The sequence below is a fragment of the Agelaius phoeniceus genome, chromosome 2 (assembly GCF_051311805.1).
Source record: "Agelaius phoeniceus isolate bAgePho1 chromosome 2, bAgePho1.hap1, whole genome shotgun sequence".
In the NCBI taxonomy this organism is placed as follows: Eukaryota; Metazoa; Chordata; class Aves; order Passeriformes; family Icteridae; genus Agelaius; species Agelaius phoeniceus.
The window spans coordinates 33,921,620-33,947,618 of record NC_135266.1 but is presented as its reverse complement, the minus strand read 5'-3'; the positions used below and the strand labels follow the sequence as shown (position 1 = coordinate 33,947,618).

The 25,999-nt window shown below is 42.5% G+C and overlaps 1 protein-coding gene across 1 annotated transcript in view; it reads left to right on the top strand.

The window, feature by feature from the left end:
* The first annotated feature begins 2,190 nt into the window (after positions 1 to 2,190).
* SLC9A7 (solute carrier family 9 member A7) overlaps positions 2,191 to 25,999 on the top strand; it is a 69,020-nt gene continuing 45,211 nt past the window's right edge. Inside the window, exon 1 of the mRNA XM_054628062.2 lies at positions 2,191 to 2,600. Coding sequence (XP_054484037.1) covers positions 2,333 to 2,600 — 268 coding nt within the window. The 5' untranslated portion in view covers positions 2,191 to 2,332. The remainder of the gene's footprint in view (positions 2,601 to 25,999) is intronic.

The following is a 25,999-nucleotide window of genomic DNA, read 5'->3' as shown; positions in this document are numbered from 1 at the left end:
ACTGACGCATCAAACTGATGAATACTTTCCTCCATAAACAACAGAGTTCAGCTAAAAAAAAAAAAAAAGGAAAATTTGTCTACTATCCTTAAGTATTTAAAAATGCCTGGATATTTCTCATTATTGCATGAAGAGCAAGAGACATAATATATAGTGAACTGTAGAAGGATAAAACACAGGTTATTGGTGGAAGACTTGTCAGGAAGTAACTTAAGACCCTGACTGCAGCTTAGCTGAGAGGTGGATAAAATTACAATATACATGGAAATTGTCTCCTTAAAAAAAGCCATCATGTAGTGACAGACTCTGCCCAGCACTATGCAGCACATAAAAACCAAACCCACAGAGGAGAGCCTGTTATTGCTATCCAGTTTTTTTATTTTACAACTTTATTAGCATTACACATACTTAGCACTGTAGTGCATAACTCTAGTCTGCTAGGAGGCCTGTAGGTTGTTATCCTAGAGATATATGTTACATTGTATGTAGATTGTATATCCTAAAGATACACAGTAAAGATTCAGTGGTATAATACTCTCATTATATCAGAAATGTTAATTTTGAATATGAGATTTAACATAAGTCAGCCTTGAGGCAGTAATTTTTAATGGTTCACATAGGTTTAAGAGCTAGGTCTTCAAGGCAAATTACTTCTTTTCATCTCTAAGAGGTTTACAAATGATGGCACTATCAAAGTAAGCTTTCAGCCCTGCACAATCAAATACTTAAATATAATTGCAACTAATTACACTGGATTTTTAAAGTTGTTAAGGGGAGTTTGCATAAATACTGTCTTTAAAAGGACTACATATAAATAGAAGTGTAGATTTACATAGCTGTCATCTTGAAATATTTATAAAAGGGAATTTCTGAAAAATAGCATATATCACAAAGACAATGCCAGATGCATTAGGAGGAGATGAAAGTTTCTTGTGACTAGAGCATCCCAATAAATACCCTCAGAAACATGGCAACAATGTTAAGAAAGAGCACAACACTAAAGGAGATAAGCTCTGGCATGTAACTAATTTAAAATATGGCCAAAGTTATTGTGCTTCCTTTTTATGCAAAATAATGGCTAAAAATACATGTTAGATGTTGTGATTGAAAATAGCTCTGGGAGAAAGGCCCCAGGAGCAGAAATGTCAGCACTGCTTACACCACCACTGGAAGCTGGGGGTATTCCTCTGGTAGAAAAAGGCAGAGCACTCTCCCGCCGAGGATGGTAAAACAAAAAACCAAAACCAACCAACCAACAAAACCCCAAAAGAAAACACAAACATAGTTTTACAGCTGCTTGTATTTCCTTAAACCCTAACAATTTCACTACTCAATGTTTCATCTTTTAAAGGGATTATGAATCATTTAAGAAAAAGGGGAAAAAAGCTAAAGGAGAAAGTGCTGATTTTGGGTTGCTTGCAAAAAGTGACTTTTCTTTCCTTCATCTCCCCAACTCGAGATGATTTTCAAACAGTGAACATATTGCTCTTTTTCTTTTCAAAAAAAAAAAAAAATCAAATTAAAATTGCTGACTAGCTCTCTATTCATTTCCTACAATTGTCTTGTTTCCTAGAAGCAAATGTCCAGTAGGATGTACCTGGATGAAAACCTCCAAGTCAGCAATTTACGTTTTGTAAGTTTTCCTACGTCGTATTGAAAAGAAAGGAGAGAAAGGAGAGAAAGGAGAGAAAGGAGAGAAAGGAGAGAAAGGAGAGAAAGGAGAGAAAGGAGAGAAAGGAGAGAAAGGAGAGAAAGGAGAGAAAGGAGAGAAAGGAGAGAAAGGAGAGAAAGGAGAGAAAGGAAAAGACGAGAGCGCTTATTGCCTGCCAGATCTCACGGGGCCGTGCGCTCCTGGCCCAGTCCGAGCCGGGCCATGGGCAGGGCGGGCTCTGGGGTGATGATTTCCAGCACGGCCCCGGTGTGAGAGCCGCTCACAGGTTTGCCCTGCACCGCGGGGAGGGAGAGCGACACCGGGGCGGCTCCTGGAGCTCCCGGAGCGGAGCCAGCCCCGCGGGGGCGGGGGGAAACCTCGCCCACCCTGACACCTCCGCCGGGCGGGGCTGGCCGGGCCGGGCCGGGCACGGGGAGAGCAGCGGCACCGCGTCCTCACGGCGGAGCAGCGTTCGCCGCCCGGCGGGGCTGCGCCTTTAAGGGGCCGGGGGGAGGCGGCGGCGGGCGGGCTCCTGCGCGCCGGGGCCGCTCCCTCCCGCCCTCCTTCTTTCCCTTCCCCGCTCCCTCCCCCGCCGGCCGGCCGGGCGGGCGGTGGGCAGTGCCCGAGGGCCGCCGCCGCGGGAGGGGGACGGGGCGCCGCGGCATCCCGGCTCCCGCAGCCATGGCCGGGCCCCTGCGCCGCCGGCTCCCGCTGCTCCCGCTGCTCCTGCTGGCGGCCGGGGGGCTGCGAGCGGCGGAGCGGAGCGGCGGCAGCAGCAGCGCCATGGAGGAGCTCGCCACCGAGAAGGAGGCGGAGGAGAGCCACCGGCAGGACAGCGTGAGCCTGCTCACCTTCATCCTGCTCCTCACCCTCACCATCCTCACCATCTGGCTCTTCAAGCACCGGCGCGTCCGCTTTCTTCACGAGACCGGCCTGGCCATGATCTACGGTGAGTCCCGCCGGGGCCGCGGCACCGCCCGCGCCTCAGCGCCGGGGTCAGCCCCGGCAGGTGCCGGGAGGGGCGGGGGGCGGCGGAGGGCCCGGCACTGGCCGCGCCCCTCCGTGCCGCCGGAGCAGCACCGAGCCGCGGCGGCGGGTGGGCGGGCGGCAGCGCCCGGTAGGCCAAGCCCCGGGCAGGGGGAGCCCCTCGCCGCAGAGCCCGACCGTCTCCGCCGGTGCTCCTGGATCTTCTCCCCTCACCGGCGCCTTTCCTGGGGTTGGGGACAGAAGGACACTGAGGGGGAGGCGCGGACCGCAGCCTCCCGTGCAGCAGCGGAGCGGTGTCCGGCGGGAAGGTGCGCCCCGCCGCCGTGGCCGTGCTGCCGGGGACGGCGCTCCGGTGACCCTCCCGCCGCAGAAAGGCAGCTCGCCGGCCGTACTTCCAGCAGCATGGAGTGCCGAGCCGTGCAGGTCGTGGCAGAGATGATTTTGGAAAGCGCCATCGCGCTGCCCTCGCCGCGCTGTGGCCGCACCACGCGGAAAGGAGCGTGTGTTGCCTCCGGGTTTGCTCCCTGGCTGTCGGCGCGCTGCTGTCACCGGCGGTCCGCGTTTGCGGATCCCGACTGACCGCAGTGACAGTGAGCAGACACCCTGACACTGGCTGCGGCTCATCCCGAGCCCCCCTGGTGGAACGGGGGCTCTACCGAGTTGAGTTCGCCCACTCCGGGCCCCTCTTCTCGGTGGATGTGAGTAAAGGGACGGTAAATCCCTCAGGAGAAGAAGCTGTGTGTCTCCCCTGCGTTTGTGGGGCTGATGGCCCGGAGGAGCTGGGCTTTGCAGGATGGTGTTCATGGTGCTGGTCTGCTCCCGCTGGTGCTGTCAGTGCCTGGCACAGAGCAGAGAGGTGAGCCTGAGCTGGGGACGCAGAGCCCTTGCTCCGCGGGGAACTCCGCGGCTGTGCTCGGTGCGCAGTTCACCACGCAGAGCATAGTGGGCTGCGGTGAAGAGCAGCCATCCATTTGAAAAATTATTTGTCTGCTGGTGATTGGCTGCTGCCATAAGCTCCGGGGGCACTTCTTCTCCTTCACCAGCGGAATCTGTTCCTGCTGAGCTGTGTGAAGCACCTGCCCGATGTTGGTCGGGATAAGCATATTGAGGGTAACCACACATGAGAAATTCAGCACTCGAGGGGAGGGGGAAAGTGAAGCATTTCCTCCCTGATGAGTACTACTGCTCTTGAGAGCTATGTGATTGCTTGCAAAGCAGTGGAATTTTCCTCTGCTGATGCTTCCCTTAAACCATCCCAATTTGCTCTTAGTCACTGATCTCTTTGCTGCACTGCTGTGTACTTCACGTATGCTCATTGCTGAAAACTGACAAATTAACAGCTGGACACATAAGTAAGTTATGCACTGGCATGATAATGCTTAGCAGCTGAAAAGTGCCCAGGAGACAGTAGATTAACTGTGTGTATTGATCGGAAAAGAGACAGGGTAAGGTGGTATTGAAGATGTTTAGGTATTACCCTAGTGTTGTCACCTTTGGAAAGTTCATTTATTATGTTTTTATGATCACTTTAGTGGCTTAGTTTATGCTGAAAATCTTGTGTATGTGGGTGCGCTAATGCACGCAGTACAAGTGTCAGGGCATCAAGGGCATTTGGGTATGTGTTTTGATGAGCTGCGTGGGAAATGAGAAATTGTTCAGCTGGAGAGATTCTGCCTCTCATTAAACTCAAATTAGTTTGCTCTAACATGCAGTTCATGATCTGTGAAAGGGTTGTCAGGTTCCCATTTGATGTGCAAATGATGAAATTTCGTCTTAGGAAAGGCACTATCTTTTTCAGCCCCACTGGCAGCATCCATAAAAGAATAATTGGCTCAAACTGTTACATTTTCTAGGTGTGCCCTCACTTAAATAATTTTACTTTCATAGATTGTTCCCTAGTATACTTGCCTTCTAAATGAGTCCCCTTATTATATCAAAATACATGCTGTTCTCTCTTCCAAACAAACTGACTCTTGCCCTTTCATGGCAAACATCCTAGGAAACATGTTTAGTATGTTCAGTTCCTACCTAATGTGGTTAACCTCCATGCTGGTAAAGTTCTGCTGAGACCTGGCTTCACTTTAACATTTCACAGACTTTCTATGTGTGCTCTAGCACACAGATCATTACAGCAAGTGCCGGAGTAACTTTGTTATACTTTTGCTAACTGGGCTTAAATCTCCTCTTCCTTCCTTGTTGTTTAAAAGACAGCAGTTAAACTGATAGATGGGTTTCAATTTTGCTGATAACTTGCTATCTGAGAAATGCACTTTTAAAAAAGTTGTATATCTATTTAAAGTGCATACGTTTGATCACTCTGCCTTAAACACAAAATCATAATGCAACATGTCAAAGAAAGAGTTTGTAGTCCTTAAAGCACACATATCTATTAGTGCTAAATAGAATCGAATTCTAGCGTTGAAACTGTAACAAGGGTGCTGCTCTGTGGAAGTTAAATAATAGCGAGTGTCAGCTGCCCCAGCAACAGTATTGCTAATATAGCTAATGCAAGTTATTACAGAACAATTTAAAAAAATCTGACACAACCCAAGCAAACAGAGAAATCCACAACAGAGAAATAAGGGAATTGAAACTTTGCTGACACATGTGTTTCAGCTAGAGATAGTGATCATGGTGCTTGCTGTTCTTAGTGTTGGTCTGAGCTGGAGGATAAAGTATTCCAACATGTTTTTCCTGAAGAGGTTTGGTAGTGACTTTGTTTTGCAGGTTTCTTGGTTCTCTACCAAGAAACATCACCAAGTAGTAGGAGCAACAGGACATGGACCATGCACCTGGACAGCTCAGGTGGACTTAAGGGTGGGAGGTGATGGTGGGCTCTTGTTATCCTGCTCCTTAGGAAGCAGCCACCCGGATAAGTAGATGTCTCCTGCAGAAGCAGTGGCATCACTGCCACTAGGCAATTACTTTGTCCCTTTTCAGAAGTGGTAATTCAGGCAACTGGCCACCCATGAATCAGCATAGGTGTCAGTCCTATCAGGTACCTTCTTGTCTGTGGGCCACACGTGCTAGTGCTGCAGATGAAAGTAAAAGCAAACTGGACTAGGGTACAGTGAAAGAAAAACAGTATATGAAGAGGAACATGGTACTGCTGCTCCTTTTGTGGAAAACAAATGAGAGAGAAGCTGTAAATCTTCAGGATAAAAACATTATATCTATTCTGCAATACTCTGTATCAGACTAAGTTTCTGTATCCACAGAGTAGATACAGAAAAGGTCTATTTTTATCTCATCTGGCTGCAGTGCTCTCTGTTAAAATTCTAGTATCTATCTACACATGCTAGAGATGACCTAACTCATCTCCACTGCCAGCAAAATAATGTCAGTCTTGGTTTTTAATAAGCCACTTTGACATAAGCCTCCTAATACTAGATTGAGGATCATAACTGAGCAGCCAGTTTTGAGAACATTATCCTTTCTCTGGCAACCTGCTTGTTCTTCCTGAATATTATTTTAAATCACTTTGTTACAGGCTTTTAAAGCAAGTCTTGCTCAGCTTTTTGACTGCTCAGTATGTTTTAATTGTAATTCAAATCTTTTCTCTAAGTTTGCTTTTTGGCATGTGGCTGGGTAGAAAAATTATAAATTCTTCTTTTGAGAGAAATTTAGGAGAAACATTATATAGCTTTTATCAACCTGCATGTATTTCAGATCTGGTCTTTAGGCAGGGTGATTGGATAACTTATAATTGCTGGTGTTTCTGAAATATCTTTGGAGTACAATCTACAGTCCCCAGGGCAGTGATTTTGGGTTTCTTTCTTTGTTTCTGTGGGTTGGGGTGTTGTTGTTTCTGTGGGTTTGGGGGTTTTGTTAATTTGTTTCTATAAGGATAGTATATTTAATTAAGATAAATTAGTTCATTTTTGTTTGTTAACTTCATCTTCATAGGAAGTTCTGTCAAATCACCAGCAGAATGCCCTCTGATCATGACATAAGCCAAAGAAGAGAGAAATGGCAACTTGGATTTCTTTTGCTTGAGGAAGCCTTTGGTGACACACCTGGCTGTTAAAGTTGGTACTGCTCTGCAGCACTGTGTAATTGTAGGAACCACACAAAGGCTGAAGGGGGAAGGTTGTCCTCTGCACGTCCTGTAATTCTCATCTAACTTAGAAAGTCATCCCAAACAGATGCCAGGTCTATAGTACTGCAGAGCTTACACACCTGCCTGCCTTCTGCTCCTGTGTGAGTGCTCTGGTTGTGTTGGCTGCAGTGTGCTGAGCTGAGGGGAGGTAACCTGATGTCTGCTGCACAAGCTTGTTGTCAGAGTGAGGTGGTTCCATGGCAGGTTCATGTTGCACATGTCTGGGCCCTGTAGGAGCTGGAGGTTTTCCTTTGTCCACTTCAGAAAATTTCTTTTGGAACCACTTCCAGCTTTTCTTTGCTGCTTTGCAGTAGAAATATGTCTCTGAACAGGTCTGCCAATGATTCTTCCTGAAAGAACACAAGGACTGAACTGGTCTGTAGATGCAGAGCATCTGCAGCTACTCTAGTAACTTCTGCTCTTGGTGCAGATGAGAAAACAGAAAAGGAGATGGTGAGGGATTCTATAAAAACTATCAAGTCCAACAGGATGCCCAGAGTTACTTCTCAGGTGTTGATGGTGTCCCCACCTCAGTGTTTCTTTACTTAGTCTTTAGGGGTCTAGGTTTTTGGCAAGAGGTTGATGAGTAAGAGACCTGGGTTCTCACCTGTCTCCTTTATGTTTGGTAAAGTAGGCCTTTGCTTTAAGGATGGTGAGAGAAAGCTGAAAGGGAAAGTTTCTTTGGCTGTGTTAACAAAAATATGCGTGGCAACTGCTGTGTAATCTTATCTGTGGATTTCACAATACTACATTGTAAATTTTATGTAAAGAACTGTAACTGGTCATTCAAACAGAATGAACAATTCAGATATTGTTTTTTTAGAAATTTAATTTTAAAATACTGTGCTGAATAGAAGTGGTTGTAGATGTGTATGTGTGTGTGATTCCTTTGCAGTGCATCTTTAATAACCCTTCTCAATTCCTGTGCTATAGAAAGATTGGAACACCTGAACACTGAAATTGCCTTCACCCAAAGTAATTATCCATACATCAGGAAGTGCTTCTGTGTCACCTGTGCAGGCAGTCCTGGGCACCACTTAGGAGTATATGTGCAACCTGTGAAACACCTTTATGAAGTACTGAGTGTCCTAGGCTCACTAACAGAGTGACGAGAGAGAGCTCTAGACCTCTGCTCTGTGTGCTCCCAGCACAAGTGGAAGCAGATGTAAGCCTTGCCTCTGACTTACCCAAACTGTCCCTTGTCAAGGCTTTGGCCTGGACTCCAAGCCAGGATGGTTTCCTGCAGTGCATGGAGATAGCTCTACAAGCAGTGATGGGAAGGCTCAATTCCCTGTGACAGAAAATTGTCATGGTTCAGCTAGCCATGATCCTCTTATATCCTCAGTCTCTTTGTGGGTGCATAGCAGCCCTTTCCCCCACTCCTTCCTTCTGAAAGTTGGGCTCCCCTTACCTATTGGCTCTGCAGAGTAGTTGAAAACATCTTAGAGAGTAGGGTGAAACCTTTTCCTGTTTCTGCTAGGGAGCTATTCCCACCCAACCATGATGTCCATTAGGCAGAGGTGGCAGCTTCACCCTCAACTGATTTAGAAACAAGATATCTGAAGCAGGAACCTCAATTCCACCATTATTAAAAGAAAAAAATGTTAGAGGACACAGTTTGCATTCTAGAACTATGTCTCTTGGCCTGTTAGGGGCCAGAAGTAAAAATATTTTGTAGCTTCTCTTTAGGTCTTTAACAGGTGTTGTGTACCATGGATGTTCTCTCCTTGCCTATGTGCTGATGCTCTGAGTCCAGCACTGGGCTGTGAACTGTTCCTGTGTGTTTGAGACAGCCTCAGTATTTAACTCAAGTCTGTTGTTTCCATGCTGACAGCCAGAAATACCAGCTTGTAGACTTTTTTTTTCCCCCAACACAGAGTACTTATTTGTGACTCAGGATTAAAGCTTTATCCCCGTTAAATACTGAATATAGCCTTTCTTGCCCTGCTTTACACTGAGTGGTGTCTACATTGAAAGAATGTGATACATGCAATTTTAGAGGAGTGTTTTATGTTGAAGGGTTTTTTACTAGTGTTGTAAAGAATACACAGTCATTCTCAGCAGTTCAGATCTTTTTGCCTACCAGACATAAGTAATTTAGCTAAAATGCACTGATTTTTTTCTCCCCTATTAAAAAGCACTTCAGCCTGCAATTAACCAAGTGTTAGGAGAAAAGCGAAATTGTGGGAAACTGTTGGTTTGGGGTTTTTTTCCATGTCCTGAAATCAGACAAATCACTTTTCTTCAGAAGTACTCAAAGAGTTTATGGTGGAAGAAACTGTTGGGGTTTTTTTTCTTTTACTGAGGAGAAAGAGTTGAAGGCTCCCTCTGAATTGAACTTGAGGAGATGAGCTCTGCTTTCAGCCAGAGGAGGTGTGTGGTTTCTTGTGCTTTCCTTAGGCTTTGGTATTCCGTGTTGCTTTTCAAAGGAATGCCAAAGGAAGCTGACATGGCTGGAAGCTCTTCATTTCTCCAGATGCAGATGTATGTGTGAGTGGTACATGGAGAAAGCTCACACCCTCTCCTGGCAGAGCTCTGGTGGGTCAGCACTGCTGCCAGGGGTGTCTGTGGGCTTGGCTACACTGCTGTGCCCGATGGCTCAGCAATGGGGTGGAGCTGCTGCCACGGAGGGTCCTGGCCCTAATTCCACCCTGGTGGGACTTGTGGGTTGGCTGTAGCCTGGGCGACTTCTCCACAGCAGCCACTTTCTCTGTTTGTAGCTTTTTTCAAAGTGCCCCTTCCTTGTCAAAATAGATCTGTAGGAGGTGGTTTTAAAGGCAGCTAAAGCCACCAGAGTACCTGTTGCATATTTTAAGTGTATTTGAATGTGTTACTGATTCGTCTTCTGTTACCCTGTAAGCTCATTGGAGAGGGGAGTTTGAGCAGCAGACCTGTGGGTCTTGGTGTGCTGGATTTGTGGAAATGTTTAAATAAAGTGGTCTGCTTATTCAGAATGCCATGCCTTTCCATAGCTGTCTTCACTTCTTACTTAGACTTAAAAAAATTAAGCTAGGATTGAGGAGATTTTTTTTTTTTAACTAAGTTTGACATGTTCACCTGCTATTTTATTATAAAACTGGGGGACTCTTCCTAGCAATAAAAGGGATGGAAACAAAGGAGCATGCTATAAAAGGATTCTAAAATGCAATTAACTTGTCTGTGCATAAGATGTCAGTTTTTAATGTGCTGGCTGTTTATGGAAGTGTGGTGTGTGCACCTGCATTTCTTGCCATCAGTACCCAGGTGAAGAGAAAGCTGCTCATGTGGCTTGGTGTCACCTATGTGTGAGAGTCTTCCCTGTGTCAGCTCTGCAGCAGGGCATGCCATGACCATGAGCAGTGCCAACACACTGGGAATGGAGTTATTGCTTCTGAGACTCAGAGGCTGTTCCATTAATTCCAGAGCTGGATTCAATATGAAAACTGCTGTTAACCTTTGCCATTGCTTTGAATATGAGATACTAACAGAAAGATGTTGTAACTGATGGTAGTTTAAAAATAGCAAGTGACCCACATGGACATGACTGGCTTATGGTTTTTACTCAGAATCCATTCAAATGAATGCTATTGCTTCCACACTAATTCTAAGAAATTACTTCCCCCACACATGCACTTCTTAGCACCTGACATCAAGTCCCTCAGTAGTGAAAGGGAACCTGCATTTTAAGTGTCATGTTTTATGCCGTTGTTTTATTGCTGCACAATTCTTCCTATTTCTCATTCCTTTGTGGCAGTCTTCATTGTACTTACTGATTGTGTAATGACCTTTCTCCTGAAAAAGATTTTCCTCATCCATGAGAAAACTTGACTGTTCTTCTTAAAATGACTGTTCTTCTTAAAGTGCCTTCTTAGTGAGTGAATACCAACTTATTTTAATTGGCTTTTGGCCTTGCTGTGTAATTGATGTTTTAGAAGTTAGGCTCCCTAGAATAGTTCAAAGTGGCAAACACAGAGGGCTCCCTGGCTAGCTGGAGGAAAGGGTATTCACAGGAGAATTGAAGCAGTGACTGGAGTTGGCATCACTGGCTACACTGCAGTTTTGCACTCTGGAAAATACAGGAAAAATATGGAAAAAGAAAACTGGTGTAAAGGTTTATTTCTGTTGGGGAAGTGCCACCCCATTCTTTCTCCTGGGTTATCTTTGATATTTTAGTTGCTTATTATGTAATGCTATATATTAAGAGAAGAGGAGGCTGACTGTAAGTGACCTTCCACAGACATGCCTGGCAGGTTTGGCTGTAGCATCCTCTCCTGGCTCACAAAATTCAAGCGGGCACTTCTGCTTGTTTGGTTTGTCTTGAAGATTTTTACTTTGAGAGGCATCTTTATACTCTGCACAGCATAAAGGGTGTGGCTTTGTCATACCTATCTGCAGTACTAGTGTCTTACAGGGAATATATTCCCATTAGACATGGGTTACAGTAATTATTCTTGGAAGAAGATGGGTATTTTGAAGATGTGTTGGTGTGTGTGAAATAACCTTAATGCTGGAATAGAATTTTACACAGACAACTGAGTGTCAGGACACTGTTTCAGGCTAACCTTTATTGCTTTTGATCTCTCACAGCAGTATGTCTGACTTGGCAAAAATTTGCTTATGAAGTTGATTTTTATATCTAGAGACTCTTAACCTTCTTTCAAGCATGTTCACTCATGGTAAAGCAATGTGTGTATACACACACACACAAGCACACACACACAATCTCTTTCTGATTATCTTTTACAGAGATACATAGATATAAAATGCATCTTTTCCTCAGCTCTATGTGACTTGAGAGTTAGTGAGTGATTTCCTAATGATGGTCTGCTTGTTAAGCTGCAGTAATAAAATACAGCGTACTCTGATTATATATGTGCCTGCACGAAACAGAGAAATGTCAACATAGATATCTTGGTGATACTTAGTACTTGATTATGTCCCCCATTTCCTCAGGGAGCCATAAAAAGGGTTTATTGCTTTTGCTGGCAAATGCTTGAGTCTACTTGTTTCAACATTTTCATTTTTTGATCCTAATGGTTTTGGGATCTCTTCCAAAGTATAAAAGATGGGACAGTTACTTTTTTTTTTTGTTCTCTGTACTTCAAACACAAATATCTAACCTCATTGCATCAGGTGCTTATGATGCTAGCTAGTGTTTTGTCAATCCTAATCACATATAGGGGAACTTTTGCATTATCTTTTCTTCATACATATGATATAGCCCCTCTTTTAAAGGCTGGGGCAGGAGGTGTAGGCATGATCTACTCTGCATTTATGATCACTTTATCCTTCGCCTGTGAAAGCTAAAGCCCCCCAGCAGGGTCTCAATCTTCTAGATACTGCTTAAACTTATAGTTATGTTCTTAAAACAAATACCAGACAACCCTACAGATTGTCTTTACCTCTCTGGTACCAGGCCACAAGTTGTTTTTCTGCATTAGGTGCTCCCTCTACCACAGCCCTAAGAGAAGGTTGAGACTCCCACAGTTTTTGGACCATGATGTCTATACAATTTTTTTTAGCCTCCTTTTGCTCTTCTTCCTTCATTTGCATGATGATGACACATAAGCCTTGCTCTCCAATGGTTCCTGTGGGTATTACAATTGTCATGTGTTTTAGCTCTCTGAGAAATTTTATGCTGACTGCCTGTTTTTTTGTGGGACTCTCCTAACACTCTTCCCTTGTTACTTCATTTCTCTCCATGGTGCAATAAAATAGTTTATTTTAAAGCTGACAGCCTCAATTCCTCTCCATACATCAGACCTACTTTTTTTTTCCCCTTTCTAAACTAAAAACCTTTGCTCACTTCTCTGCCTCATGGGAATGTGAGGATTGGCTCAATATTAGAATGGCTGAAATAGCTTGTCATTTTTATCTTCCTCCTGCTACCACAGTATTCCTCACTGAGACTGGTTCCCCTGACCACTAATGAAACTATCTGTGCCTTGTCTTCACCTGTAAGCTGCTTAAGCTGTGGAAGATATTTCAAGGTAATATGTGAGTAAGACATGAATTCCTATGTCTCTCTACATATCTACAGTCCAGGCTTTCACTTCAACATTGGCTCCTTTGATGTTCTGGTTTTCAAGGCACAGGAGAATTTTGTTCAGATTAAACTTTTGCTGTCTGTGTTATAAGAAATTTTTTTCCCTGACCCTCTCTTGCTTTGTTTCTGTGTTCTCAGTTGTCCGCAGTAAAGTGAAAGATAAAGATGCCAGTATCTCTAGGACCATTTAATCATAACAAGAATCAAACTAACGTTTTTTAACTTGCTAATAGACTGTGTCAAGACCAAAACCTAGTTTTTAGCCCTTATACTTTAAAAAAAGGCTTAAAGTTTGCCTCATGAGCAATGTATGGATTTGACAGCTGTGAGAAGAAAGCTTGGACCATTGAGACTATTTACCACCAGGGTTATGTTATAGAATTCTTCTTGAACAGTAAGCAAGGAAATTTGAGTTAATTTGTAACATTTATAATAAGTAACATGTTTATAACAAGTTTGTAAAAAAAGCAGTCTTTAGTAAGTTAAACCTTCCAAGATCCTCAGGAGACTTAAATGCAGGAAAGGGCAATGCATAAGAACAATAATTGGAGCTTTTGTAATTATGTCAACGTGCCAGAATCCCAGTGATGCAACATGTGCATGGCATTTTTGATCTTTGAACAGATCACATTTGACCCATGTGTGTGCACCCACACACAACATGCACACCTCAGAGCTGAATTGCTCACTTTCCAGAATAGCCTGTTCTTGTGTAATACCCTGTCTGAGCACAGAGACAGACTTCTGATGCTGCACTTGATTGGAAACAGTATTTCTTTGTATTTGATTTAGTATAGGAAATACACTATTTTACATGTGGATATGGTGGGGTTTTTTTAATAACACCAGAAAAACATTTCAACTGAAACTTAGATTCATCATTCTGTTGTCCTGATACATAAACTGAGTGTATGTTGTGTGGAGAATATAAAAAGTCTGTGAATCATATACTGAGATAAATATATGCCTGTAGAAAGCTGATACACCTGAAGTTAATAGTTAGGTACACTCCTAAATTTAACTGCTCTTACTGTAGGTGGTTTTCCTGTTACATTGTATTTGCCTTACTGGTTGAGAGGATTGGGAGAGCAGCTTGTTGACAAATGCAGATTTATGGGAAGTTCCTGTTCAAAAAGGGGCCTTCTGAGGTTTGGAGGCAGTGAACTGGTGCAAGCAGGAAGGTCTTCTAGAGCTGTTAAAGAGGTTTGGGAAGACATTACTGATTTCTGTTAGCAGCAGTTTGCCAGAGGTCCTTTCCATACTGCTGGGCTTCAAAGCTAAGGAAAATAAATTTGAAAACAGTATTGTATGTTTAAAATGTCTGTAATGTCTGGAACAAAGCTGGTTTTCCTACTGTAACTTGAACTGACCAAGTTTCTTGGACCAGGAGTTACTACTACTGGGATGTCACATTTGCAGGACATGTTCTGTTAGGCAAGTGGTTGTATTGGCCAGGAAAGTTTATCTATGATTTAGGATTTGATGGGCTTGAGAATCAAGCAGCCTTGTTGTAAGCTTCAGTGAGCAGGAGGTCAGCCAGAACTGAAGAAGTCACCTAACCTGGCCAGAAGGAGTTGCAGAACAGATTCCTGCAGCAAAAGGTACCCCAAGGAGAAATACTTGTCTGAATTGTGTCTGCAGAGAGATGAAGGCAGAGGATTCAGACTTATTGAAATGGCCTGAGATGCTGACTATGGAAAGACAGAAATATCGGGGGTGATATGAATTTCTTTTAGGGGTAGCAAATCAATGGTTGAAAAACTAGCTTTCTGCAAAGAAGAAAAATATTCTGATTTACTAGTCTAGTTTTCCTTGCTATATTCCTGTGCTATTTGTTTGACCTTTCTATTTAGTCTGTGGGTCACAGTCCAAGAACCTCAAATCTTTGAGATAATAAATAGGAAGTCCTGAAAAAGAACACTTTCTCTTAGGAACTTAATGAAGGAGGAGAGTCCTGGCTGTGAGTGGGGTTAGGCTGTTGAGGTAAATAGTGACAAAGGTTTTCAGAAGTCAATGTCAGTTGCACCATCTCTGAACCACCACAAGTAAATTGCTCAGCCCTTAAAAAATATTTTTAGTCACCTGTTTATGCTGATGATTTTTTTCTTTGTATTCCTCATTGCTTGGTACACCTACAGGAACGGTATGATAGCAGGGAGTAGGGGAATAGTTGGGCTAATGCTGCTTATCAGCCTGAAGCTGGAACCCAGGTTTTATCACTGCCTGTTTATATGGGATGGAGAAAAAAAAAGTATGCATATTTACAGCTCCATGAGAAGTATCCAAGCATTGTAAAACATTTTCATTTTAATTTTTGCCTCTTAAAGATGGAAAATAATACTAGGTCTGAAGTGCAACAGGAAAGGTTTGCTCAAGGTAGCTTGGGAAACTGACTGCTGAATCAGACCATGAGCTGTGATTCTGTCCTTGCTCAGAGATTTCCGTCAGTGCTGCCTTCACAGTTCCAGGAAAAGCGGAACCTCTGCTCTGAAGCAGTTGATGCTGTGCATGCTCTTTGCTTTTGCAATGATCACCCAGAGCCCCAGCTAAACATGGTCTGACTCTGTATATCTAACTGTGCCTGCCACACATCCCTGTTCCTCCTGTGTTACAGCCATGCAAAGCGGGCAGGCTGCCACCTCTCTTACAGGAGACGTGTGAGTTAGAGACTGGGGGGTGCTGGAGTGCCCATGGATCTTAACCCAGCACAGAGGAGTGGAGGGACTTGACTTCTTGTGGCCCTTTCTTTCTAGTCAACTATTATAAAAAGAGGTGACTATTTATTTTTTTTTTCAAGGGTGTCTGAGTATTGGTAAAACAACAAATGGGGGGTTTCCTGCCTTGTGGGGTTTTGGTGTTTGCCACAAGTGTCTTCGTATTGGCCATTGTGTGCATTACTCATGTTGCAAGATCCTCTCAGTCCTTTATTTCCATTTGATTTGGTGCAATTTTTAGTTACTGTTGTGGCAGAAGGATTGTGGCACACCTTGTTAACTTTGAGTTGAATTTAATGGTAAGTTTTCCACTTAGACTGCTGGACAATATGATCTTTTACTCAAAGAGTAATTGAAACTAAATCCAGTCCTCAAAGCAAATACTTTAGTAGTGACCAGTCATTATGCAGGATAATGAATATGTGAATTTTATATCTGTAGTGACATTGTCTGCCAATTTTTTTTTAATTGTTATGTTTGTGGCCTACAATTTGGCGGCCTGACACTGAGTTTTCCCAATGATCTGGCAGTTCAGTCTGTCCAGCATTTAGCACGAGCAATTGGGCACACCTTTTGTCAGTGCTTTGCTATTGTAACAAATATGACAGTTTCTCCTGCACCCATCTGGGTCTCATAGCCTGAAACGTTTTGGTAACAATGATAATGCTGTGCTTATCCCCAAAGTTCTGTTGTTCCTTTTGAAATATTACAGCTATTTATTTCAGAAGAATATGGCAGGCTGAAGAGTCTTACTTGCTTTCTCAGGATAATTAGCTCAAATTAATCCCAAAACTGGTTCTCTATGCCTGAGTCTAACAGCCAGGTAAAACTTTACTGTAAGGAGCAGTTATTCAATTTGATTTCCCATTTATTGTTACTTAACCTGCTCATATTTCATAATAATTCCTCTTTCTTAAACTGATACAGCCTGTTAAAAGAAAAAAAAAATCTTTTTACTGGGTTACATTTTCAATTGTGTAATTTATTTTTAGAAATTGGGAGAGATTTTTTCTTTTTAATTTCTGTTGGGCTCTAGCAAAAGCACTGTGAAGCTGGTTTGCCTGCTGTTGAGGAAAGGGTCACTGAAGCAGTAATTCTCTTGAGGTCCTTGGAATGAATAGGCATTGCAGCAAAAATTTTTCTTCTCTCAATAACTATTTTAACTGCTGCAGCTTCAGAACACATCAGGACCTGACATGGACATACTTTTGTACAGAAGCAGCAGAAAGCTTTACAATACCTTTTACAATTGCAACAATGTTTCAGCCTATTTGAAACATCTTTTTATTTTTGTCATTCCTTCTTTCCGTGAGTTACTGATCCCTAAATAAAAAGGAATGGGGAAAGGTAGCCCTTCTGCATATTTGAGAGGGAAGGTACTGTGAAAAACTTATCCATACAGAAGCACATGTGATTTCTGAAATAGAACATTTAAATGATGCAGTGCTTCATAAACCATTTTTACTCAATTCCCACCATTTTCCTGCTTTGTTTGTAGTGTGTATGTTTTCTAGCTGACCATTGTACAGATCAACAAATCTTCAGTGCATGCTCTGAAAGCTTGGATTTTCTTTGGATTGATTTTCATTATGGCCCTATTGCCATTCTTTACAATCTGAAGAAAGCCTGCATTCATAAGGATTACTGCATCTGCAAAGGATGAAGAATAAGTAGGAATGATGAACTCCAGCAGCCATGAATGGGCAGATTGTCCTGGGCATTTATTCAGTTGTCAGTATATTGTGGAGTATTTGGGCTGAAAAAAATGTTAGCATTGGGTAACATACTCTTTTTATTAAAAGCACAGTAGAGTACTCAGAGATGGTGTATAGTCCAAGACACACTAGCACAGCACATGCTGTCTTTCTTCCTAAGTGTGATTGATTTGTTTATTTCTCACTGAAAGCTTGTAATTTTGGATTTTAATTCTACTTTCCATTGCTAGCTGTGCTTATCTTATCAGACAAGTCTTATCAAAAGGTGCTTACAATTCTGAGTGGGATGCTGCACTGTGTTATGCCAGGAGCACTGAACAAGGAACACTCTGCTGTGCTGGCTGAAGATCAGAGTTGATTCTGGAGGCTGAAATGTTCCCTGTGTTTCTCAAATATAAATAGTACTGTGACCAAGAGTGGGTGCCTTCATATTCCAATATGCCCTTGATGGGGTAGGTGTTGGTAAATGCAGATTTTTTTCCATGATGTTTGGATAAAGCACTTTAGCAGTTCTATCCTCAGTGATAACCATCAAGAGATGTTAATCAGGAGTAAATGGCCACTGGGCAGTTGCTGTACCTTCAGGTGGCATACAGCACTTCCCAGTGCTCCATTAGTGGAGCAGCTTAGGAATATCTCATGCTAACAACCTGGTTCAACTACAACCAACACTTCAAACAGATAAAACATGGGAAGTTAATACAATGTAATTTAAAACAGAGAATTACATTGAAATTGTTTTGTAAGTGTTTTGGAGGGTATGTGTGAGTAGGGTGTCTGATACAGACATGTCTTGCCTGCCTGGGGCTTCTGATTCCATTGGCAGTAGCTGGTTTAGCAACAGCACAAACCAAATATATGAAATAAAAATACAACATTTCATTGAGTGTCATTTATGGCAAACAATATTAATATTCTGGTCTGAAGGAGGTTTTCTTGCCTTTGATTCTCTTCTGGTTGAGTCAACAAGCAAATATAGCCAGACTTTGATACAGCTACTAAGTGGTGAATGCTAGTGCTGCTTTTTGAAGACAATTTTCTCTGAACAGTGTTTTGCTACTGGTAGTTTGTTACTGACAACTCTTGCATGAAGGCCTTTGAACAGCAAACTAAGGGCTTGAAAATAGCAGCTATTTCAGAGAGATGGAGAGAGAGGACAGGAAGCAAGCAACGGGAAAGGTTGTTCCCTTGATGAAGACACAGTGCTATAGAAGCCACTTAGGTGCATATTTTGAACACTGTTTTCTTTAGCTTTTCAGTGAAATTATTTTGTCTGTACTTGCCATCTTTAGGATCTTTGCTAGTGTTAGACTTGAGCATGCAGTGGTGTGCTTTTTTGCAGTTCTCTGCCCATGTATGTGTGTTCCCTGATTTGACAGGTAATGGTGTGACTGCATTTCCTGACATCAGGACACCTGTGATTATTGCTCAGAGATGTTGTTAATTGAATATTTGCACTTCTGTAGACATCAGTTGCCCAGCTGTTATCTGTCAGGCTGGATTTGTATTACTATAGCCATGTCACTGATAAAATTTTTTTCATGTTCCTACTTGATGATTTTGACAGGTCACACTGAAGGAACTGGACTGTATAGTATGTTTGTGTGAACCAGCTTCCATGTTACTTCTGGCACAGAAAATTGAATACCAATGTCCAATATTACTATACCCCACGTTCATCTGGACTCCTAGGATATTTCACCAGGTCTCTGGATACTGCAAAAAGAATGACTGTCATATTCATACTCTGAAAGTGTACCAGATCAACCTGTCCACTGCTTCTGCCCATTCTAAGGAAATGAACCACTGTGTTCCACCGTGCCTCGCCTGTGCTGTAGCTGCACTAGTCCAACTTGCTCTTTTCTTAGACTGAAGGATATTGTGTTTCCAGCAGCAGTGAGGAACAGCTCCTAGATACTGCTGGAGATAGTGTATCCAAAACAGCAAATCACCTCCAACAGTTGACTTGAAAGGCCTACTTTACTCATGGTGTCTCTGTTTCTTCTAGCAGAGAGCTTGAATGTGGTATATCAAGCTATTATCATGGAACATGTTTCTGTAAAGTTTCTGTAAAGTTTTCTTCCTTCCTTCTATTCTTTGGGAATGTGATGGCTACTCCCAAGGTTCACATGATCACCAAACCCTGAGATGCATTTGCAGAGCAGTGCTATGGCTTCATCCTGCAGGTGAGGAGCTGTGGCAAGGAACAAAACCTAAAGCATTCACTGCAGCTTGCAGCTGCTCCTTTCTGATGCCTGCAATTGGGAATTTCTTTTCTTATGCTCCCACATATGGTCTCATGTATCAGTGAAACATGGAAAGCCCACTGCTCTTCTCAACCAAAGCCCTAAACACTTATTTGTTCAAGAATGCCAGGTCATGCCCCTGGTGAAAAGGGACTTGTGGTTGTTGGCATCACCTGGTAACTCTTATAGGCTCAAGACTGGAATCTAACTCAGCAGACAGCATGGCTTTGCTTCAAGGCTTTGTCACTCTTGGAAGAGACCTACCTTGCTGATATCCTAAACAAATTTCAACAAACTGGACGTGATCCTAGGGCTCAGCAGCCTCCTGTGAGGTGTAGCAAGGCTAATCTTAGAGTAAATCCAAGGCATGTGTTGGAATGAGGCTGGGTTTTGTGTTTTAGCTGTCTAACCCAGCACAGTGTTCTCATGTTCTGCCTGCTGATTTCTGGGAGTGGAGAGCAATTTTCTAAAGCAAACTGAAATTAAGTTTATTGTGCTGCTTGCGCAGAGTGGAATGCTTCAGTTTGCTTTAGAAAATTGTGTTCTGCAGAGAAACATAGTGTTGGAGTTAAGATGAAGCAATGATACCAGTGATGGAGGGAAAAGAAAAGCCAGGGGATGCAGCTCCTTGCAGTTTTGGTTACATCTTCTTTGCACTTTGCTTCTTGGGAAGTGTTTTTGTCTTTGCATTGTTAGTCAGTTTGTCATCACCCAGCTCTTTTCCTTGCTCTCTGAGCTATGTCACAGTGGCCTCCCTGCCCCAGCATCTGTGGGTCTTCTGCTGTCCTGGGAATCAGGGCTGTAGTTTTGATCAAGGTAGATGTGGAAGCCTAGCGAAATGTACAGCTAAATATAACTGTTTCTAATCTTTCATAATTTATGGCAGAATTGTTATGGAAGCCTCTTTGGAAATATTCATAACTTTATTTGGATTTTTTTATTCCTAGTGTAGTAAGTGATTCTTTTAACAGCTGAAATAACTGTTCTTACTATTGCTATTTTTTTGTTTGTTTGTTTTTATTTAAGAAGTCTTGACTTTTTTTTTTGTTTTAATCCCCCTTAAAAATCTTTTATGGAGGTCTCAAGTTAATCTTTTACAGTAAATTTATTTTAAAGCACAGGCATCAGTGAGGATACGGCTTAAATGTAGCAAGATAGAATTATACAAATTTTATTTGATAGAACTTGCCTTGCTTTTATGAGATATTTCCTCAGAAACTGGAACTGTGAAATGTTGATCTAACAGAAATATTTTCTACTCCTTGTCTGGAAAAAACATCAAATTACTTTTTATGTAATTATGTCTTTTGCAAAATCTCCAGCAATATTAGATGAGGATACCACAGTGACTGCTCAGCCTGCCAGTATTGGATTGCAAAGTCTTGACTCTTGTTGACATCTCTGCAATTTGTCTGGCCTTAATATTTAATAAGCCTCATACTCTGCAACCTCAGAGTGAGAGCAGTTCTTTTAAAAACCACCTTTTACTTTTGTCAGAGTTCTTACCAGACTCTTTCAAGTTAGAGGTGAGCTTCCATGTGTGATGGGTAGAGCAGCCATCAATTTTATGCCTCCATGCTCCTGTTGTATGAAATTAAGGAGTTTGCAGAAAGAATACTTTGTATAGCACATCAGGGCCTTGGGTTTGCTCAGTGGGGACTGTGGCAAGGCTCAAGTTGCCTTTTTAGGAGGATGAGTATTAGGAGTGCCCAGGTGGTGCTGCAGCCTGCATGTTCTGATTGTCCACTTGTTACTGAATGGTTCACTGGGACCTAGATTTTCCACAGGGAACAGAGGAGATGAATGAGAGGGGCAACCCATATCTGTCAGTGAAATGGTAACAGTGAAAGCAGCAGATGTGCCAGAAAGTCTGCTGATGTGCTAGGGAAAAGCAGCTGAGCCTGCTCCATAAAGACAAGTTTTTGTGTGTGTCTCTAGAAAAAGCCATGGAGAATCTTAGAGAAATATAGTCTGAATAAACTTTCATTGCAAACTTCTGATTTGAACTCTGTTTTCATCTTTGTACACACAGGAGTCAATTTTTAGGATTGCTAATGCTAAAATCCTGCAAGTTGGACTTGTCATAGAGGAAAGTGTTCATCCCTTGCATTGTGCACTCCAAATTTGCTAGCTTGAGTTGGAGGCTGTCTTTGAAACTACTGCCTCTCCCAGTTTTTGGACAGTCTAAGTGAAGAATCTGACTTCCTTCATTCTGCAAACCCTTAGCCAGTAGAAAGTAATGCGCAAATCTAAAAGTATTTGTCAATAAATGGGTGTGTTTCACCAAGGCAATCCATGCTATAGGTGACCACATTTTGAATTACTTTTGTGTAAGAAGCTGTGTAGCTGAAATTGAAAAGATCTATTATGTGATTTGGGAGTTTTCTAAAACTCTTCCAAAACATCTCAGTCTTTAAACCTAGGAAGTGGCTTTTTCTAGGACTCAAAAGTGGTTTTAGCAAGTAACATTCAGCTGACATCTAAGGGGAAAAAAGCAATTTATCCTTTTTTTTTTTTTTCTTTTTTTCCTGGAGGCTTGAGCAAATTTTTGGCCATTTCTTTTTCTCTGTAGTTATGACAGTTTCAAGTTGCAAATGTTTTGTCCTAGTAGGTTTTTAAACTGTGAATCGGAGCTTGAACTTTTAGATTTGTTTGTCAGACTTAAGTCAGTCCTAACTCTTCAACACTTTAATTTGTTTTGTTTGCAGCTGTGTACTTTTCTTTTTTCCCCACCCATCGTGATGAACAGCATGGAAGATAAATGTGTGGGAGCTGCTGCAAACTGCTAATGGCTTTTAAAAGGCAAATCATTAAATCAGAACTCTCTTCAAGTGCACCAGGGACTTTGTGTCTGAAAAAAATGAACTTCATTTAAAGCACATCTGTAGCTTTTTTAACATGAATTGCACAAAAGACATTCAGTTTCTGCCTATGAGGTGTATATGAACTCAACTCCAATACTTTGAGACATGAAAATGTTTCTTCTGAGGTGTAAAAGGTATCATGTTGTGCTGAAAATGCTGTGTTGGACTCGAAGCCTCAAGCAGTGGGTTGAAAGGAAAAGTTATTTATCTTCTGACTTGGTGCTTTGAGCAGCAATGGGAGATAAGGAAAATCCTGGGCTGGTTTCTCTTTGTTTTAATGCTTGGAAGAGGAAGAGATGAGAGCTGTGTTTCCTGCTGGCTCTGGCCAAGTGCCATTCACCACTTCTGGTGGCTTCCCTAAATGTCAAGGTATACAGAGGGCTGGTACCAAACCAGAGCTTGGTGGAGGCAAAATAGGAGTAGCAATGAGCTGCCCTAGATCCTTTACCTCCACTGGAGTAAATCTGAGGTCTTTATATGTTAGCTACTGGTCAAGGTTTTGTGCTGTGAGGATATTAATGAGTGCCATACCCTGCTGTTTAACCTGCAAATTCACATGGTAGAAAGTCTTGGAATAAGTACTTTTAAAAGAAGTTTCAAGAGGAGTTTCTCCAAGTCTCTAGTCATCTGTCTCTTAACCATGCTGTCCAAAAGCAGCAGTACTAGCACATAACTTTTAAAAACAAAAATCCAGTTGCATGCTTCCCGAGGTAGCTCTTTCCATGAGCAGTGTTGATGGATATAGATTGTCTCAGCACTTAGGGCAGGGTGGAGTAACCTTTTATCTATACATGTTCTTTGGGGTTTTTTGTTGGTTTTTTTTTCTGTTAGTTTCAACTACTTATCTGATACCAGGGCCCTAGCAGGCGCATTGCTATTAAATGAGGTACTTTTTCTGTGGTTTGGGATGGCTGTTGCAAGCTGGACAAAATGCATTATAAAATACTAAATGTTGCTGTCACTGGAACTTGTATTAGTTTGTCATGCAGCTTTCTTAGTCTTTGGAGAAGTGAAATTGAATAGAAGCTAGAATTAGCTGATACTGTACTTGATTTGAAAAATCTAGATGGAAAAGTGGGGAAAAAAAAGCCTGTGAAGGTTTCATCTGAACAGTGATGTGGCAGGCTCCTTAAACTCATGTATGCAAAAAGGGTCAAGGATGTGCATGGTGAGCAGCAGTGCTTGGTTTCATGGCCTGCTGCTGTCTGTCCTTCATTGTGAGCATGGCTGTGTGTCCACCCTGTCCTCTAGTTTTATGTCCAGGGGGAGTTGTTCATACTTCTGGTGGCAAATGTATAAATTCCTCAGTTTTTATTAAATAAATGGGTTTTTATAAGTATCATGTGCAGTTAATTATCTAAAGAGCAAGTTGACTCAAGCAATTTTTCAACTGAACTGCTTAGATACAGTTTTATCGATGAAAATGGATATTTTTGAATTCATATAAATCATGTCATGAGAAAAAATTAGGGAATTTTGGAGGAGATTCTGGTAATGCTTATCTGAAACAGCCCTGAAAGTGCCGTGGTGTGAAAAAAGTGAAATGAAGATCCTTCTTCTGGCTTGGTATCTTCCTGAGAGGGTACTCCTCTACCTTGGGATGCAAGAATTGCTTTATAGTGATTGTTTTGCAAATGTCCAAACCCACAATTTTAGTGTAGGGCTGAAAGCTGTTGTGTTGAAATTGTGGGAAAATCTGCTGTCTTAACAGAATTTCTGAGAGTTTTTTATGTTTGCTCTTGAGCTTGTTCAAGAAAATATACGGGGGGAAAAATGAATGGCCAAAAGACAGCATAAATAAAAAATAGGGTTTACACACTTAAAATGGGTTGTTTAAGAGGAAGCTCATGGGGTGCATGATGGCTCTGCTCATGTAGGTGGGATCAGTGTATGGAAGGGAGTTTTATTCCTTACCTTTTTCTGTCCTGCCACAGGGTCTTGCACCAAAACCCTGTGGTGTCAGTAGCTGCCCTGGATGTCAGTGGGTCAGATTATTACATGTAGCAGCAATTGGCTGCTCTTCATCTCTGGTAAACCTGATTTAATTAGCCCTCATCTGGCACCTTTTGCCTAGGAGGAAACATGAAATGATAGGTTCCCATCCACTTCTGTGCCACCAGTGAGACATGCTGGTGTTAGAGTTGAGGCATGCAGAGAGGAGATGAAATGGGTGATTGCTCAGGCACCTTGTTGGTACCACTGGGGCTAAAAAAGATGTAAGGGATGGGGATGGCAGAAATGCCAGGCTGCAGCAGCACCTGAGGTCTGCTGGGAGCAGGCAAGGAGGCATCAGTGTGTAGTGGGAGCAGAGCAAGCAGTTAGTGGCTAGGAACTGTAGGGTGAGCTCAGCTGGAAAAAGGTAAAGCTTGTGCCAATTTAGGAGGAAAGAAGGGTGGTAATGAGCTGTGTAGGAGGCTGGGAATTGCAGCTGTGGGACCTCTGGACAATGTGCTTTTTGTAAGCAGGCTGAGCTTTTGGATGGCTTTTTTTTGGTTACAGCTCAAAGTGCATTCTTTCTTCTTCTCCAGTTCATGGGAATCAGTCAGGAAGGCAGAAGTGCTGTGAAACTGTTCATGCACTGCAGGCTGTGGCAGAAGTCATTTGCTGACTTCTGCAGCTGGTACTAAAAAAACTACTTCAATTTTGAACTACATATGAAAACAAGTAATAGTAGATTCCTTTGCTCATCTGGACACTGTCCATAAGGTCCTAGAAGAGGATTTGCCAGCTTTTTTTGGTTCAAAGCAGATATAGTGGGATGGATGTTAGAACAGCTGTCCAGTGGGATTGACAGTTGTGGTGTAGTTGTGAGAAGGCCATGGTCAATGAAGTGCCTGTGCTCAGAGCAGTCACCCAGAAAGGAGAAACAGGAAACATGTGGCTTCTTGGTCTGCTTTGGGACATATCTGTAAGGGGCAGGTTGCTTTTATGAGATGGGGTAGATGTTCTGTTGGACTGTGTGTGTTTGGATGCTGTAATAACAAGGCTTCTATGGTCAGACATAATGATCACAGAAAGCCAGAGTTGTCATCTTGCTGCTATTTCTGTCTTCTGGGTCAGTACATTTCTCTGCAAGCCACAAACCATTTTATCTGCAAGTGCTGGTTGCTTTTCTGCCCACAGCTACAGAACATGGGGCTTGCCTCAGCAAAAAATTGTTTTCCTGAAAATTCAGCCAACTTGAAACGTTTGTCCCCTCTCCATGTAGAAGGTTGTGTTGTTAGTAATTGGAATGGGCTTGCTGCAAAAAGATCTTTGGGAAGAGAAGTACTGGAAGTACTGGAATGTTTTCAGTTGTCTCAAGGAGAACTTTTCTGGTACAGGTTTTATTTCATTCACCTTGCTCAAATTTCTTTTTGTCCTTTTCCTCCTAAGACTTTGTTTTGGCCCCTATCCTTATCAGAAGTTCCCAGAAATGGTTTTTAGGATGAAAGCCTCCACACATATCTGTTACTTTCTACAAATGAGTAAAGGCCTGAGGAGGCAATGTCAAAATGTTCCTAGTAAAAAACCAGACCTATCTACACTCCTTGTAGCTATTGTGGGATCTATGAACCCAAAACTGTAGCAAGAGGGATGCAGTTCCTGCCCCTTCCCTTCCTCCTTGCCCTAAGTCAAACCTTCAAAATTAAATGACAGTGTCAGGAAAGAGATTGTTGCTGCTTAATGAGTTTCAATTGGGTTACAGATTGAAGCCT